Source organism: Salmo salar, chromosome 28 (assembly GCF_965601325.2).
Source record: "Salmo salar chromosome 28, fSalSal1, whole genome shotgun sequence".
Taxonomy (NCBI): Eukaryota; Metazoa; Chordata; class Actinopteri; order Salmoniformes; family Salmonidae; genus Salmo; species Salmo salar.
The window spans coordinates 4545840-4563403 of record NC_138318.1 but is presented as its reverse complement, the minus strand read 5'-3'; the positions used below and the strand labels follow the sequence as shown (position 1 = coordinate 4563403).

General features: G+C 43.3%; 1 protein-coding gene across 2 annotated transcripts in view; it reads right to left on the bottom strand.

Moving 5' to 3' along the window:
* Positions 1-15879, bottom strand: part of LOC106589300 (ATP-dependent RNA helicase DHX8) — a 30909-nt gene extending 15030 nt beyond the window's left edge. Inside the window, exons 1-8 of one of the 2 annotated variants that reach the window (XM_082970392.1) lie at positions 15682-15843; positions 9994-10260; positions 9065-9150; positions 6785-6857; positions 5225-5316; positions 4988-5091; positions 4539-4895; positions 4283-4427 (exon numbers count right to left, since the gene is read on the bottom strand). In XM_082970392.1, the coding sequence (XP_082826518.1) occupies positions 4283-4427; positions 4539-4895; positions 4988-5091; positions 5225-5316; positions 6785-6818 (732 nt within the window). In that variant the 5' untranslated portion in view covers positions 6819-6857; positions 9065-9150; positions 9994-10260; positions 15682-15843. Of the gene's footprint in view, positions 1-4282; positions 4428-4538; positions 4896-4987; positions 5092-5224; positions 5317-6784; positions 6858-9064; positions 9151-9993; positions 10261-15681 lie in introns of both variants that reach the window. The other variant, XM_014179090.3, reaches the window with a different exon arrangement.
* Between the last annotated feature and the right edge of the window lie 1685 nt (positions 15880-17564).

The following is a 17564-nucleotide window of genomic DNA, read 5'->3' as shown; positions in this document are numbered from 1 at the left end:
GTTAAATAGCCATCATTAGCACAGAGGCTGCTGCCTACATACATTATTCCAAGATGGCGTAGCAGTTCAGACGTCCTTTACCCTCGTCGTGTCCCATATATATACATATTTTTATTCGCATTATCTTTTTACATTTTTTCTTCTAAAACTCAACCTCAAAGCACTCTCCTGCAACCCGCCTCATCAATTTAAAAAAGAAAGTATTATTTACCTCAAATCCGAAATCCACAACAGAAGCTAGCCAGAGGTTAGCCATTTTCACTGGCTAACGTTGGAGTTCAGCTAGCCACGGTTAGCTGTCCTCAGCTATCCATTAGCTCGAAAAGCTATCGCCAGTTTTTGTACAGCGCGACTCAAACCAGAGCACACCGGACCTATTCTCTCTCATTTCCCCGATTTCTACCGCAGGCTCTGGACATTTACACCTGGATCTTGCAGCTAACTAGCTGCTACCTGAGTGACTATTGGCAACGTCGGTCCCGGAATTAACACACATTATTCCGGAGCTAGCCAGCTGAAGAGTTCCGTCAGCCACTCGTGGGCTTTTCCTGAGCTAGCCAGCTGAAGTGTCTCCTGGGCTACAATCACCTATCCTGACCCGCTTTACTGCCGATGCGGAGCCCCATCGGGCCTTCACGACTGGACCACCGACGTTATCTGCCCGAGGGAGTTATCCAACTGGCCCCTCCGTCGCGACGTAACCTGATCGCCCATCTGCGGCCCACTAATTGTTAATCGTGAGCTGTCTTATCGGCTGCGATCTGAATAGGTCTATCGGACACTTTTCTTGGGCCACTATAACTAACTATTTTGCCAACTTGGACTGGTCCCCCCTTCCACACAGAACCCCACTAACCCACAGACGGAAACGCACGAGGTGGCTAAAAACAGACCTCCCTCCATCTTCCACCAGCTTGCTACCTATGGCCCGGCTAGCTGTCTGAATCTCACTGGACCCTTTGATCACTCGGCTAAGCATGCCTCTCCTCAATGTCAATATGCAATGTCCATTGCTGTTCTGGTTAGTGTTTATTGGCTTATTTCACTGTAGAGCCTCTAGCCCTGCTCATTATACCTTATCCAACCTCTCAGTTCCTACACCCACACATGCTATGACATCTTCTGGTTTCAATGATGTTTCTAGAGACAATATCTCTCTCATCATCACTAACTGCCTAGGTTTACCTCCTCCGTATTCACATCCCACCATACCTTTGTCTGTACATTATACCTTGAAGCTATTTTATCACCCCCAGAAACCTGCTCCTTTTTCTCTCTATTCTGGACGTCACAGACGACCAATTCTTATAGCTTTTAGCCGTACCCTCATACTCGTTCTTCTCTGCTCCTCTGGGGATGTAGAGGTGAATCCAGGGCCTGCAGTGCTTGGCTCCACTCCTACTCCCCAGGCGCTCTCTTTTGATGACTTTGTAACCGTAATAGCCTTGGTTTCATGCATGTTAACATTAGAAGCCTCCTCCCTAAGTTTGTTTTATTCACTGCTTTAGCACACTCTGCCAACCCGGATGTCCTAGCTGTGTCTGAATCTTGGCTTAGGAAGTCCACCAAAAACTCTGAAATCTTCATCCCTAACTACAACGTTTTCAGACAAGATAGAACGACCAAAGGGGGCGGTGTTGCAATCTACTGCAGAGATAGCCTGCAGAGTTCTGTCCTACTATCAAGGTCTGTACCCAAACAATTTCAACTTCTACTTTTAAAAATCCATCTCTCTAAAAACAAGTCTCTCACCGTCGCCGCCTGCTATAGACCCCCCTCGGCCCCTAGCTGTGCTCTGGACACCATATGTGAACTGATTGCCCCCCATCTATCTTCAGAGCTCGTGCTACTAGGTGACCTAAACTGGGACATGCTTAACACCCCAGCCATCCTACAATCCAAGCTTGATGCCCTTAATCTCACACAAATTATTAATGAACCCACCAGGTACAACCCCAAAGACGCAAACACTGGCACCCTCATAGATATCATCCTAACCAACGTGCCCTCTAAATACACCTCTGCTGTTTTCAACCAAGATCTCAGTGATCACTGCCTCATTGCCTGCACCCGTAATGGGTCAGCGGTCAAACGACCTCCACTCATCACTGTGAAACGCTCCCTGAAACATTTCAACGAGCAAGCCTTTCTAATCGACCTGGCCCTGGTATCCTGGAAGGATATTGACCTCATCCCGTCAGTAGAGGATGCCTGGTTATTTTTTTAAAAATGCCTTCCTCACCATCTTAAATAAGCATGCCCCTTTCAAGAAATTTAGAACCAGGAACAGATATAGCCCTTGGTTCTCCCCAGACCTGACTGCCCTTAACCAACACAAAAATATCCTGTGGCGTTCTGCATTAGCATCGAACTGCCCCCGCGATATGAAACTTTTCAGAGAAGTTAGAAACCAATACACACAGGCAGTTAGAAACACCAAGGATAGCTTTTTCAAACAGAAATTTGCTTCCTGCAACTCAAACTCTAAAAAGTTCTGGGACACTGTAAAGTCCATGGAGAATAAGAACACCTCCTCCCAACTGCCCACTGCACTGAGGATAGGAAACTCTGTCACCACCGATAAGCCCACTATAATTGAGAATTTCAATAAGCATTTTTCTACGGCTGGCCATGCTTTCCACCTAACTACCCCTACTGCATTCAACAGCACTGCACCCCCCACAGCTACTCGCCCAAACCTCCCCCATTTCTCCTTCTCCCAAATCCATTCAGCTGATGTTCTGAAAGAGCTGCAAAATCTGGACCCCTACAAATCAGCTGGGCTTGACTATCTGGACCCTTTCTTTCTAAAATTATCTGCCGAAATTATTGCAACCCCTATTACTAGCCTGTTCAACCTCTCGTGTCGTCTGAGATTCCCATAGATTGGAAAGCAGCTGCTGTCATCCCCCTCTTCAAAGGAGGTGACACTCTTGACCCAAATTGCTACAGACCTATATCCATCCTACCCTGCCTTTCTAAGGTCTTCGAAAGCCAAGTCAAAAAACAGATTACCGACCATTTCGAATCCCACCGCACCCTCTCCGCTATGCAATCTGGTTTCAGAGCTGGTCATGGGTGCACCTCAGCCACGCTCAAGGTCCTAAACGACATCGTAACCGCCATCGATAAGAAACAATACTGTGCTGCCGTATTCATTGACCTGGCCAAAGCTTTTGACTCTGTTAATCACCACATCCTCATCGGCAGACTCAGTAGCCTTGGTTTCTCAAACGATTGCGTCGCCTGGTTCACCAACTACTTCTCTGATAGATTTCAGTGTGTCAAATCGGAGGGCCTGCTGTCCGGACCTCTGGCAGTCTCTATAGGGGTACCACAGGGTTCAATTCTTGGGCCAACTCTTTTCTCTGTATACATCAATGATGTCGCTCTTGCTGCTGGTGAATCTCTGATCCACCTCTACGCAGACGACACCATTCTGTATACTTCTGGCCCTTCTTTGGACACTGTTAACAACCCTCCAGACGAGCTTCAATGCCATACAACTCTCCTTCCGTGGTCTCCAACTGCTCCTAAATACAAGTAAAACTAAATGCATGCTCCTCAACCGATCGCTGCCTGCACCTTTTAACTTTGAACTTTCTTCAAATTATAAATCTACCATTCCAGTGTTTTACTTGCTATACTTTATTTACTTTGCCACCATGGCCTTTTTTTGCCTTTACCTCCCTTATCTCACATCATTTGCTCACATTGTATATAGTCTTATTTTTGTCTACTGTATCATTGATTGTATGTTGTTTTACTCCATGTGTAACTCTGTTTTTGTATGTTGTCGAACTGCTTTGCTTCATCTTGGCCAGGTCGCAATTGTAAATGAGAACTTGTTCTCAACTTGCCTACCTGGTCAAATAAAGGTGAAATAAATAAATAAATAAATAAATAAATAAACAGACCTGAAATCACTGGCCACTAATAAATGGAACACTAGTCACTTTAATAATGTCTACATATCTTGCATTACCCATCTCATATGTATATACTGTATCCTATTCTACTATATCTTATTCTATGCCGCTCTGACATTGCTTGTCCATATATTTTTATATTCTTAATTCCATTCCTTTACTAAATGTGTGTGTATATCAGGTATATGTTGTGTAATTTGTTAGATATTAGTGCACTGTCAGAGCTAGAAGCACAAGCATTTTGCTACACCCGCATTAACATCTGCTAAACACGTGTATGTGACCAATACAATTTGATGGCGTATGAATACTTTTTAAAGGCACATTGTATTCTACCATATTGAGCCACTCACCTTCATGCTGAGACTGGTCTTGGAGCCAGTAAAGGACAGCACCTTGATCTTGACTCGTTGACCTTTCTGGACCACATCAGCCACATTGGCAACACGTCCCTCTCTGCGTAGCTCAGAGATGTGCACCAACCCCTCCCAGCGTTTCCTACAATGCAAAACAGATAAGGCTTTCAACATTGCTCACTCAATCGCAAACCAAGTTCATCACTATTGAACTAATGACTTTTGCCGAAGCATTAACAACTCTTTTACTGACCTCAGTCCCTCCAGTTGCACGAAGCAGCCAAACTGCATGATGCTGGTGATTTTGCCGTTGAATATGTCTCCTACGGTAGGCTCCTCTGGTGGAGGGCGGTCCACGTGTTTGTCCTTCCACCGGTCAGAACCTTCCCTTGTGTCCCTGTCTCGGTCTCTGTGGGGGCTAGGGGTGCGACTGCGCTCACTCCAGCGAGACGCACGTTTCTTACCACGGTCGCGGTCCCTCTCACGGTCTCTGTCTCTCTGACGATCACGGTCCCTAGATCGAGATCTGGAGCGGGACCGAGAACGATGACGCCTCCTCCTGTCCCTGTCTCGGCTCCGACTTCTGCTGTGCCGCCTCTTTTTATCCGACCTGAGGAATGCAATCTATGAGCTCCAATCTATGTAACTGAGGAAAATGTACACTTGAAGCCAATAAGAGTTTAATTGGGGAAATCTCTTTACCTGCTCTTGCTCTTTGAGTCTGATCTACTCACACTGGGCATGAACATCTCCAACTCCTTCATGGCGGCGTCTGCGATCTTCACATCGTCTTCGTCTAGTATGGCCTGGGGGGGGGGGGGGGGGGGGGTTGTGGTCAGAAAAGGTATGCCAAATATCAGTAGGTCACACGGTCAACCAAAGTAGTCTATAATGTATATTTTACCCGCCAATGAACTACGTTATAGCACAAAGACTTACCTCAGGAGCAGGATTGTCTGGCCTGCATAATGCAGGAAACAAATCCTTCAGTTTGTCCTTCTCACTCTTCTGCTTGACCACAGGCTCAAAAGCTAGAATCACAGAGTAAAGAGTCAGCAAGTCTACAACATAGTAACAATAACATAAACAGTGCATTCGGAAAGTATTCAAACGCCATGATATTTTCCACATGGATTAAATCGTTTTTCCCATCAATTTTAGAATAAGGCTGGTACATAATCTACAAACAATACCCCATAATGACAAAGCAAAAGCATTGACATTTTTGCAAATGTACACAAAAAAAACTACTGAAAAATAACATTTACGTAAGTATTCAGAATCTTTACTCGGTACTTTGTTGAAGCACCTTTGGCAGCAATTACAGCCGAGACTTCTTGGGTATGACGCTGCAAGCTTGGCACACCTGTATTTGGGGAGTTTCTCCCATTCTCCTCTGCAGATCCTCTCAAGCTCTGTCAGGTTGAATGGGGAGCGTTGCTGCACTGCTATTTTCAGGTCTCTCCAGAGATGTTTGATTGGGTTCATGTCCGGGCCACCCAAGGACATTCAGAGACTTGTCCCGAAGCCACTCCTGTGTTGTCTTGGCTGTGTGCTTAGGGTTGTTGTTATGTTTGCCCCCAGTCGCAGGCCCTGAGCGCTCTGGAGCAGGTTATCAAGGATTGCTCTGTACTTTGTTCAGTTTATCTTCCCTCGATCCTGCTGCCACCATGCATCACCATAGGGATGGTACCATGTTTCCTCCAGACGTGGCACTTGGCATTCAGGCCAAAGAGTTAAATCTTGGTTTCATCAGACCAGAGAATCTTGTGTCTGACTTTCTGAGAGTCCTTTAGGCAAACCTCAACGGGCTGTCATGTGCCTTCTACTGAGCACTCCACCAATAAAAGTCCTGATTGGTGGAGTTCTGTGGAGATGGTTGCCCATCTCCAAAGAGGAACTCTGGAGCTCTGTCAGTGACCATCAGGTTCTTGGTCACCTTCCTGACCAAGGCCATTCTGCCCTGATTGCTCAGTTTGGGAACTTCAATGCTGCAGAATTTTTTGGTACCCTTCCCCAGCTCTGTGCCTCGACACAATCCTGTCTTGGAGCTCTACGGGCAATTCCTTCGACCTCCTGGCTTGGTTTTTGCTCTGACATGCACCATCAACTGTGGGACCTTATATAGGCAGGTGTGTGCCTTTCCAAATCATGTCCAACCAATTGAATTTACCACAGGTGGACAACAATCAAGATGTAGAAACATCAAGAATAAACAATGGAAAAAGGATGCAACTGAGCTCAATTTCAAGTCTCATTGCAAAGGGTCTGAAAATTACATAAAGTATCTGTTCATTTTTATATTGTGTAGATTGAATAAAAATGTACTTAATCCATTTTAGAATAAGGTTGTAAAGTAACAAAAATTAAGAAAAAGTTAAGGGCAGGGGTTTGAATACTTTCCGAATGCACTGCACATAGCCCATACCTTTGCAACTGTAAGTGAAAAGCATACATCACCATAAATCAGACGATATAGGTGGAATATAGCTCACATACCTTTGTTTGTAGATGCCTTTGACGGAGGCCGCATTGTTTGAATAAGTCTGAGCAAATTGCCAACAAGTGAATCCTGAAAGATCGAAAATAAATTGAGCATACAGTTGAAGTCAGAAGTTTACATGCACTTCGGTTGGAGTCATTAAAACTCGTTTTCCAACCACTCCACAAATGTATTGTTAACAAACTGTAGTTTTGGCAAGTCGGTTATGACAAGTAATTTTTCCAACAATTGTTTACAGACAGTGAAATAATCTATCACAATTCCAGTTGGTCAGAAGTTTACATACACTAAGTTGACTGTGCCTTTAAACAGCTTGGAAAATTCCAGAAAATGTCCTGGCTTTAGAAGCTTCTGACTGGCTAATTAACATCATTCGAGTCAATTGAAGGTGTACCTGTGGATATATTTCAAGGCCTACCTTCAAACTCAGTGCCTATTTGCTTGACATCTTGGGAAAATCTAAAGAAATCAGCCAAGACCTAAGAAGAAAAAAATATTTGTAGACCTCCACAAGTCTGGTTCATCCTTGGGAGCAATTTCCAAGTGCCTGAAGGTACCACATTCATCTGTACAAACAATAGTACGCAAGTATAAACACCATTGGACCACGCAGCAGTCATACCGCTCAGGAAGGAGATGCGCTCTGTCTCCTAGAGATGAACGTACTGTGGTGCGAAAAGTGCAAATCAATCCCAGAACAACAGCAAAGGACCTTGTGAAGATGCAGGAGGAAACAGGTAAAAAAGTATCTATATCCACAGTAAAACGAGTCCGAAATTGACATAACCTGAAAGGCCGCTCAGCAAGGAAGAAGCCACTGCTCCAAAACCGCCATAAAAAAGCCAGACTATGGTTTGCAACTGCACATGGGGACAAAGATCACACTTTTTGGAGAAATGTCCTCTGGTTTGATGGAACAAAATAAAACTGTTTGGCCATAATGACCATCGTTACGTTAGGAGGAAAAAGGGGGAGGCTTGCAAGCCGAAGAACACCATCCCAACCGTCAAGCACAGGGGTAGCAGCATCATGTTGTGGGGGTGCTTTGCTGCAGAAGGGACTGGTGCACTTCAAAATAGATGGCATCATGAGGCAAGAAAATTGTGGATATATTGAAGCAAAATCCAGACATCAGTCAGGAAGTTAAAGCTTGGTCGCAAATGGGTCTTCCAAATGGACAATGACCCCAAGCACACTTCCAAAGTTGTGGCAAAACGGCTTAAGGACAACAAAGTCAAGGTATTGGAGTGGCCATCACAAAGCTCTGACCTCAATCCTATAGAAAATTTGTTGGCAGAACTGAAAAGGCGTGTGCGAGCAAGGAGGCCCTACCAACCTGACTCATTTACACCAGCTCTGTCAGGAGGAATGGGCCAAAATTCACCCAACTTATTGTGGGAATCTTGTGGAAGGCTACCCAAAACGTTTGACCCAAGTTAAACAATTTAAAGGCAATGCTACTAAATACTAATTGAGTGTATGTAAACTTCTGACCCACTGGGAATGTGATGAAAGAAATAAAATCTTAAATGAAGATTTACTACTATTATTCTGACATTTCACATTCTTAAAATAAATTGGTGATCCTAACTGACCTAAAACAGGGAATTTTTACTAGGATTAAATGTCAGGAATTGTGAAAAACTGAGTTTAAATGTATTTGGCTAAGGTGTATGTAAACCTCCGACTTCAACTGTAGCCATCAGATCATACCCGCTTGCTTACAGCTGCACTAGGGTCGGACAGACATTCTGTGTAGATTAAGACACCTCAGAGCCGGCGCGAGATATGGCTTGGAAAACGTACCTCAATCCAGGGATGAGAAATGTATTGTACTCCCGACTTGTTCCATTATCCCAACTGTTACACCGAGAAGATCGAACGGCTGCTAGTTTTTACGGAAAATTGCCCTTTTCGTCCTCATGATAGGTGGCAGAAGCCATAGCAGCCATTTTGGAATGATAGTGTCAGCCAATCAACTCCTTTGTTGTTCAACGAGACATGCCAATCCATACTGGCTGCTGTGGCTACTGATAGTTAGCATGAGGATGAAAATGGTAGTTCAATCTTCTCGGTGTAACAGCACACGCATTTCTTATCCCTGAATTGAGGTACTTTTTCCAAACCTTATCTTGCGCAGGCTCCGCAGTGTCTTAATCTACACAAAGTCTGTACAACCCTAGTGCAGCAGTACACAAGCGGTTCAGATCTGCTGGCTACTATCTAACTAGCTAGTTACAGTAGATAGCAGTGGAAAGTAGGTAGTCTGTACTTACTGTGAATTCTGCGCCATTTTTCAATAGAAGTGATTTAAAGCCATCAAACGTTGGTTGCTTTTCAGCAAGGCTGATGACAAACTCGGCTGTGGCAAAGAAACGACCCATTAGTTCAGGATTAACCAAGTAATGTTACTCCTAAACATTAAGAATGTAGCCTTGTTAAACGAGGCTATCACACCAGCTAGCTAGCCAACTTTAAGGTCAGACATACCCATTGAGCATGACTCAGTTCCACACATAAGAGTCATTGGACGAAGACATCCTCTTACAGGGACATTTTGTTAAGACCATTAACACTCATTGCTTGCGGTAGGGTATTGGAAGCATAAGGACCTCATCACAGAAAGAACAATGAGCCAACATTCATTTACTCATCGATGAAACATTTGATCTCCATACAGTTCTGTTTCCAAAACTAGAATCAGTAACAGAGTGGACTGTGTTTTGTAGACTTCACCCTTTTCTAAAGTTTCAAAACATTGCATTGTTTAGAAGGAGTGAAAGGGCGAATTGAGTTATTGCACACATCAGGGAGGGAGTTCCCTAACGGAAATATGCAAATAAATGCTAGAACGTGCCAATAGGATCTCACTAGCTTGTGCTTGGCTGGGCACACCTCCTTGCTTGTTCTGCACACTATGATTAATTTGTTCCCATTGGAAATGACAGGCTCTGGTCTGTTGGGTTAGTGCTAAAAATCTTTGACCTCATCTTCCATATATAGATAGAGAGAAAAATATATTTTTCTATCACACACACATACACTACCAGTCAAAAGTTTTACTATTTTCTAAATAACACATCATGTAGTAACCAAAAAAAGTGTTAAATCAAAATAGATGTTATATTTGAGATTCTTCAAAGTAGCCACTTTTTGCCTTGATGACAGCTTTGCACACTCTTGGCATTCTCTCAACCAGCTTCACCTGGAAGTGTATGTGATTTGGAATGCTTTTCCAACAGTCTTGAAGGAGTTCCCACATATGCTGAGCACTTGTTGGCTGCTTTTCCTTCACTCTGCGGTCCGACTCATCCCAAAATCCTTCATTATGTGGCCCGACTCATCCTAAACCATCTCAGTTTGGTTGAGGTCGGGGGATTGTGGAGGCCAGGTCATCTGATGCAGCACTCCATCACTCTGCTTATTGGTAAAATAGCCTTTACACAGCCTGGAGGTTTGTTGAGTCATTGTCCTGTTGAAAAACAAATGATAGTGGCACTAAGCCCAAACCAGATGGGATGACATATCGCTGTGGTATTCATATTGGTCAAGTGTGCCTTGAATTCTAAATAAAATGACAGACAATGTTCAGACAACCGTAGTAGGCTTGATTACCAACAATGACAAGACAGCCTACAAGGGAGGAGGTGAGGGCTCTGGGAGTGTGGTGCCTGGAAAACAACCTCTCACTCAATGTCAACAAAACAAAGGAGATGATCATGGACTTGAGGAAACAGCAGAAAGAGCACCCCCCTAGCCACATCGACGGGACCGAAATGGAAAGGTTCAAGTTCCGGCGTACACGTCACTGACAAACTTAAATGGTCCACTCACACAGATAGTGTGGTTAAGGAGCAACAGCGCCTCTTCAACCTGAGGAGCCTGAAGAAATTTGGCTTGTCACCTAAAACGTTCAAACTTATACAGAAGCACAATCAAAAGCACCGATGTCACAGGAAGGCCAAAAAGATCATCAAGGACATCAACCACCCGAGTCACTGCCTGCTCACCCCGCTATAAATCCAGAAGGCGAGGTCAGAACAGGTGCATCAAAGCTGGGACAGAGAGACTGAAAAACAGCTTCTATCGCAAGGCCATCAGCCTGTTAACCTGTTGGGGGTAGTATTGACACGGCCGGATAAAAAAAACGTACCCGATTTAATCTGGTTACTACTCCTGCCCAGTAACTAGAATATGCATATAATTATTGGCTTTGGATAGAAAACACCCTAAAGTTTCTAAAACTGTTTGAATGGTGTCTGTGAGTATAACAGAACTCATATGGCAGGCAAAAACCTGAGAAGATTCCTTACAGGAAGTGCCCTCTCTGACAAGATCTTGTACTTCTTGTCTCTGTTTATTGAAGACTGAGGATCTTTGCTGTAACGTGACACTTCCTACGGCTCCCATAGGCTCTCAGAGCCCGGGAAAAAGCTGAATGATATCGAGGCAGCCCCAGGCTGAAACACATTTGCGCGTTTGGCAAGTGGCCGATCAGAGGACAATGGGCTTAGGCGCGTGCACGAGTCGACCCTGTGCTTTATTTTCTTTCGTCTTTTTACCTAAACGCAGATTCCCGGTCGGAATATTATCGCTTTTTACGAGAAAAATGGCATAAAAATTGATTTTAAACAGCGGTTGACATGCTTCGAAGTACGGTAATGGAATATTTAGACTTTTTTGTCACGAAATGCGTCGTGCTCGTCACCCTTCTTTACCCTTTCAGATAGTGTCTTGAACGCACGAACAAAACGCCGCTGTTTGGATATAACAATGGATTATTTGGGACCAAACCAACATTTGTTATTGAAGTAGAAGTCCTGGGAGTGCATTCTGACGAAGAACACCAAAGGTAATAACATTTTTCTTATAGTAAATCTGACTTTGGTGAGTGCTAAACTTGCTGGGTGTCTAAATAGCTAGCCCTGTGATGCCGGGCTATCTACTTAGAATATTGCAAAATGTGCTTTCACCGAAAAGCTATTTTAAAATCGGACATATCGAGTGCATAGAGGAGTTCTGTATCTATAATTCTTAAAATAATTGTTATGCTTTTTGTGAACGTTTATCGTGAGTAATTTAGTAAATTTTTTGTAAATTCACCGGAAGTTTGCGGGGGGTATGCTAGTTCTGAACGTCACATGCTAATGTAAAAAGCTGGTTTTTGATATAAATATGAACTTGATTGAACAAAACATGCATGTATTGTATAACATAATGTCCTAGGTGTGTCATCTGATGAAGATCAAAGGTTAGTGCTGCATTTAGCTGTCTTCTGGGTTTTTGTGACATTATATGCTAGCTTGAAAAATGGGTGTCTGCTGACATAATCTAATGTTTTGTTTTCGTTGTAAAGCCTTTTTGAAATCGGACAGTGTGGTTAGATTAACGAGTCTTGTCTTTAAAATGGTGTAAAAATAGTCATATGTTTGAGAAATTGAAGTAATAGCATTTCTAAGGTATTTGAATAACGCGCCACAGGATTCCACTGGCTGTTACGTAGGTGGGACGATTTCGTCCCACCGACCCTAGAGAGGTTAAATAGCCATCAGAGGCTGCTGCCTATATACATAGACTTGAAATCACTGGCCACTTTAATAAATGGAATACTAGTCACTTTAATAATGCCTACATATCTTGCATTACCCATCTCATATGTAAATTCATCAACAACAAAAACGTCCCTTTTTCATGACCCCGTCTTTCAAAGATAATTCATAAAAATACAAATAACTTCACAGATCTTCATTGTAAAGGGTTTAAACACTTTCCCATGCTTGTTCAATGAACCATAAACAATTAATGAACATGCACCTGTGGAACAGTTAAGACAGTAACAGCTTACAGACGGTAGGCAATTAAGGTCACCGTTATGAAAACTTAGGACACTAAAAAGGCCTTTCTACTGACTCTGAAAAACACCAAAAGAAAAATGCCCAGGGTCCCTGCTCTTCTGCGTGAACGTGCCTTAGGTATGCTGCAAGGAGGCATGAGGACTGTAGATGTGGCCAGGGCAATAAATTGCAATGTCCATACTGTGAGACGTGTAAGACAGCGCTACAGGGAGACAGGACGGACAGCTGATGGTCCTTGCAGTGGCAGACCACATGTAACACCTGCGAACGGTACATCCGAACATCACACCTGCAGGACAGGTACAGGATGGCAACAACAACTGCCGAGTTACACCAGGAATGCACAATCCCGCCATCAGTGCTCAGAGTGTCCGCAATAGGCTGAGAAAGGCTGGAGTGAGGGCTTGTAGGCCTGTTGTAAGGCAGGTCCTCACCAGACATCACCAGCAACAGTGTCGCCTATGGGCATAAACCCACTGTCGCTGGAGCAGACAGGACTGGCAAAAAGTGCTCTTCACTGACCAGTCGCGGTTTTGTCTCACCAGGGGTGATGGTCAGATTCGCGTTTATCGTTGAAGGAATGAGCGTTACACCGAGGCCTGTACTCTGGAGCGAATTGGAGGGTCTGTCACAGTCTGGGGGTGGATGTGTCGCAGCACCATCGGACTGAGCTTGTTGTCATTGCAGGCAATATCAACGTAGTGCGTTACAGGGAAGACATCCTCCTCCCTCATGTGGTACCCTTCCTGCAGGCTCATCCTGACATGACCCTCCAGCATGACAATGCCACCAGCCAAACGGCTCATTAAGTGAGTGATTTCCTGCAAGACAGGGATGTCAGTGTTTTGCCACAGCCAGCAAAGAGCCCGGATCTCAATCCCATTGAGCACGTCTGGGACCTGTTGGATAGGAGGGTGAGGGCTAGGGCCATTCCCCCCCAGAAATGTCCGGGAACTTGCAGGTGCCTTGGTGGAAGAGTGGGATAACATCTCACAGCAAGAACTGGCAAATCTGGTGCAGTCCATGAGGAGATGCACTGCAGTACTTAATGCAGCTGGAGGCCACACCAGATACTGACTGTTACTTTTGATTTTTGCCCCCCCCCCTTTGTTCAGGGACACATTATTCCATTTCAGTTAGTCACATGTCTGTGGAACTTGTTCAGTTTGTCTCAGCTGTTTAATCTTATGTTCATACAAATATTACACATGTTAAGTTGGCTGAAAATAAACGCAGTTGACAGTGAGAGGACGTTTCTTTTTTTGCTGAGTTTATATACTGTATCCTATACTATTCTACGCCGCTCTGACATTGCTCGTCCATATATTTTTAATTCCATTCCTGTACTAGATGTGTGTGTATATATTGTGTAATTGTTAGATAACATCTGCTAAACACGTTATGTGACCAATAAAATTTGATTTGAACTCTGGGTCTTCCATTCCTGTGGCAGTCCTCATGAGAGCCAGTTTCATCATAGCGTTTGATGGTTTTTGCGACTGTACTTGAAGAAACTTTAAAAGTTCTTGAAATGTTCCGTTGGCAGAGTTGCAAAGAAAGAGCCATATCTCAGACTGGCCAATAAAAATAAAAGATTAAGATGGGCAAAAGAACACAGACACTGGACAGAGGAACTATGCCTATAAGGCCAGCATCCCGGAGTCGCCTCTTCACTGTTGACGTTGAGACTGGTGTTTTGCAGGTACTATTTAATGAAGCTGCCAGTTGAGGACTTGTGAGGCATCTGTTTCTCAAACTAGACACTAATGTACTTGTCCTCTTCCTCAGGTTGTGCATCGGGGCCTCCCACTCCTCTTTCTATTCTGGTTAGAGCCAGTATGTGCTGTTCTGTGAAGGGAGTAGTACACAGCATTGTACGAGATCTTCAGTTTCCTGGCAATTTCTCGCATGGAATAGCCTTTATTTCTCAGAACAAGAATAAACTGATGAGTTTCAGAAGAAAGTTCTTTGTTTCTGGCCATTTTGATTCTGTAATCGAACCCACAAATGCTGCTGCTCCAGATACTCAACTAGTCTAAAGAAGGCCAGTTTTATTGCATCTTTAATAAGCACTACAGTTTTCAGCTGTGCTAACATACTTGCAAAAGGGTTCTTATGATCAATTAGCCTTTTAAAATTATAAACTTGAATTAACTAACAATGTGCCATTGGAACACAGGAGTGATGGTTGCTGATAATGGGCCTCTGTAAGCCTATGTATATATTCCATTAAAAAAAAAAAAATCTGCCTTTCCAGCTAGTCATTTACAACATTAACAATGTCTACACTGTATTACTGATCAATTTGGTGTTCTTTTAAATGGACCAAAAATGTGATTTTCTTTCAAAAACAAGGACATTTCTAAGTGACCCCAAACTTTTGTACGGTAGTGTATATACATAAATGATTACATTGATGCACACCTTGATATAGTCAGTATTCCCACACTGCCATATCTATGTTATATTATTATTTTAACAGACAGAAGACAAGAGGCGACCACTTGTGCTAATTGGCCATCTAGCATTAGCATAACACCTGTGTGTAAGTGTAGCGGAAGTGTTTCGTAGATTGAGTCACCCATAGGTGTAACGTTATGGATCTGTCCAAAACTGATACCGTAAGTGTAAAAAAAAAATATTTGAAGATTCTTTATCGCTTATGGAAGACAAGTGCCAATGATTATTTCAGTTTCTAAACGTTAAAACGGCGTTGGGATTTCAGTTCACATGAGGCAGTCGTGAGCGAAGCTAATTTTGGCTGAGAACTGTAGCCAGGGAGAAGCCAGAATGCCGCCTTGAGTTTGATAACTAATTTAGCTAGCTAGGTCAGACATATGTCATTGGTGTGTTAGTTAGCTAACTAACGTTAGTCCGGATAAGTTTGTATTGGCAACAAGACAACCACAGTGCCAAGTGAGTTACTGGGACTCGTTTTGGGTATAAGACCGTAGACAATTAACTTAGGTAGCTAGTTGTCGTTGGAAAACATGTAGCAGGTTAGTTAGCTGCTAAACAACAACTTGCAGTTTACATACCTAGATCTTTATCGCTTATCCCCAGGTGGTTGTCGAGTTCTGTGCACACTTTGGATACTAACGAGAGGTATTCGAGCTGTTCTAGCTCGTTATCTCCGATGTTTGCCATTCTCCACAAGATTGTTTTGTTTTCAGAAGAAAACAGCAGCAGACATATTTGATGGATGACACCATTTCCGGTTCTGCAGGAAATTAGTGTGTGTGGTGTAGTTTTTCAATTTTGTCACCTGGTGGTGCTAAAACAATTCCCAAAAGGGGAGTCCCTAAAAACACTCCAGTTCGATACAAGACACTTCGTAGCAGGTATGGTTAGCAGAGAATTTTCGCTAGTCCCAATCTTAACCTTATTATCCTAATTTCTTGCGTAAATCCTTCTAATCAGTTACGAAAAGACGTAACTGTATCGAAGGGGCGTGTTTTTAGGGCTCTCCCAAGATGGACACTGTCTATGGACACCGACAGGATGTTATGACTGCCACAATGACAGACATACACCTTGCTTTACAGCTCTAGTCAGTTCACACATGGCCTTGAATTACAGGACACAGCGAACTGTGTGACATACATTGTAGTTTTTGAGAGCAGTTGTGTTTTTTGTTTTTGCTGACTCTCATGCCCTGATGACAAGAAAAAGCCACATATTACATCTTCAAAAAGAGAGACCTGTACATTTCTCTCTACATATCTTTCTCTCACTCTCTGCGTTATGTAATAGATGGCTGCTATGTAATAGATCCTTCCTGCACGTCCTAACCATAGCCCACCCTCCTCTGCTTCCTCTCTCTGCACGTCCTAACCATAACCCACCCTCCTCTGCTTCCTCTCTCTGCAAGTCCTAACCATAACCCACCCTCCTCTGCTTCCTCTCTCTGCACGTCTGCACCCATTGACTCAGTCCCAGGACCCCTGCTTCCTCTCATCTGTCTGTCTACTTATCCTCTCTCTCCTTGGGCCATAAGCGCCTTATGCCCCATCTAGCATATTGCCATAACTTATTCATAAACACACACGCAGGGTTGGGAAGTAACTGATTACAAAAAAACTGTAAATGTAATCAGTTAAATTACAAGCAAAAATATTGTCATCAGATTACACTTTTGAAAAACTAGATGATTACTTCTTGGATTACTTTTAAATTCAGAAATGATTACACACTTTTAAATACATTATGACACATTGAAAAACTAGATGATTACTTCTTGGATGACTTTTAAAATCAGAAATGACACTTAAATACATTGACACATTTAAGTTTGTTCTACCTGAGCGAGTCTGACCACTATAATGAGACACCAAATGCATTTGGGGCGGCAGGTAGCCTAGTGGTTAGAGCGTTGGACTAGTAACCGAAAGGTTGCTAGATCGAATCCCTGAGCTGACAATGTCGTTCTGCCCCTGAACAAGGCAGCTAACCCACTGTTCCTAGGCTGTCATTGAAAATAAGAATTTGTTCTTAACTGACTTGCCTAGTTAAATAAATAAATACAAATTAAAAAAGGGAAAGTAACTGAAAGTAATCAGATTACATAAATGAGTTTGGGTAATCCAAAAGTTGTTACTGATTACAATTCTGGACAGGTAACTAATGGATTACATTTAGAAAGCAACCTGCCCAACCCTGAACACGGAGCTGCACTGAATCACTGCTATCTAGGAAGAGCTGCTGCCACAAGTGCATCATCTCTCTTACGACACACTCTTTTAATGGGTTTTTATAACTCTAGACATAACTGAATAGCTTTCCTTGTCTTATTTTATGTATGATGAGTTACCCAACTTCCCTGAATTTCAAACTTTTTCTTTGCACTGCCGTCTCTGAGAACCATCTCCTTCCCTTCAAGAGTCCCACTTGCTCCTCTTCTAAAGTCTCTTTCCTCTCCTCC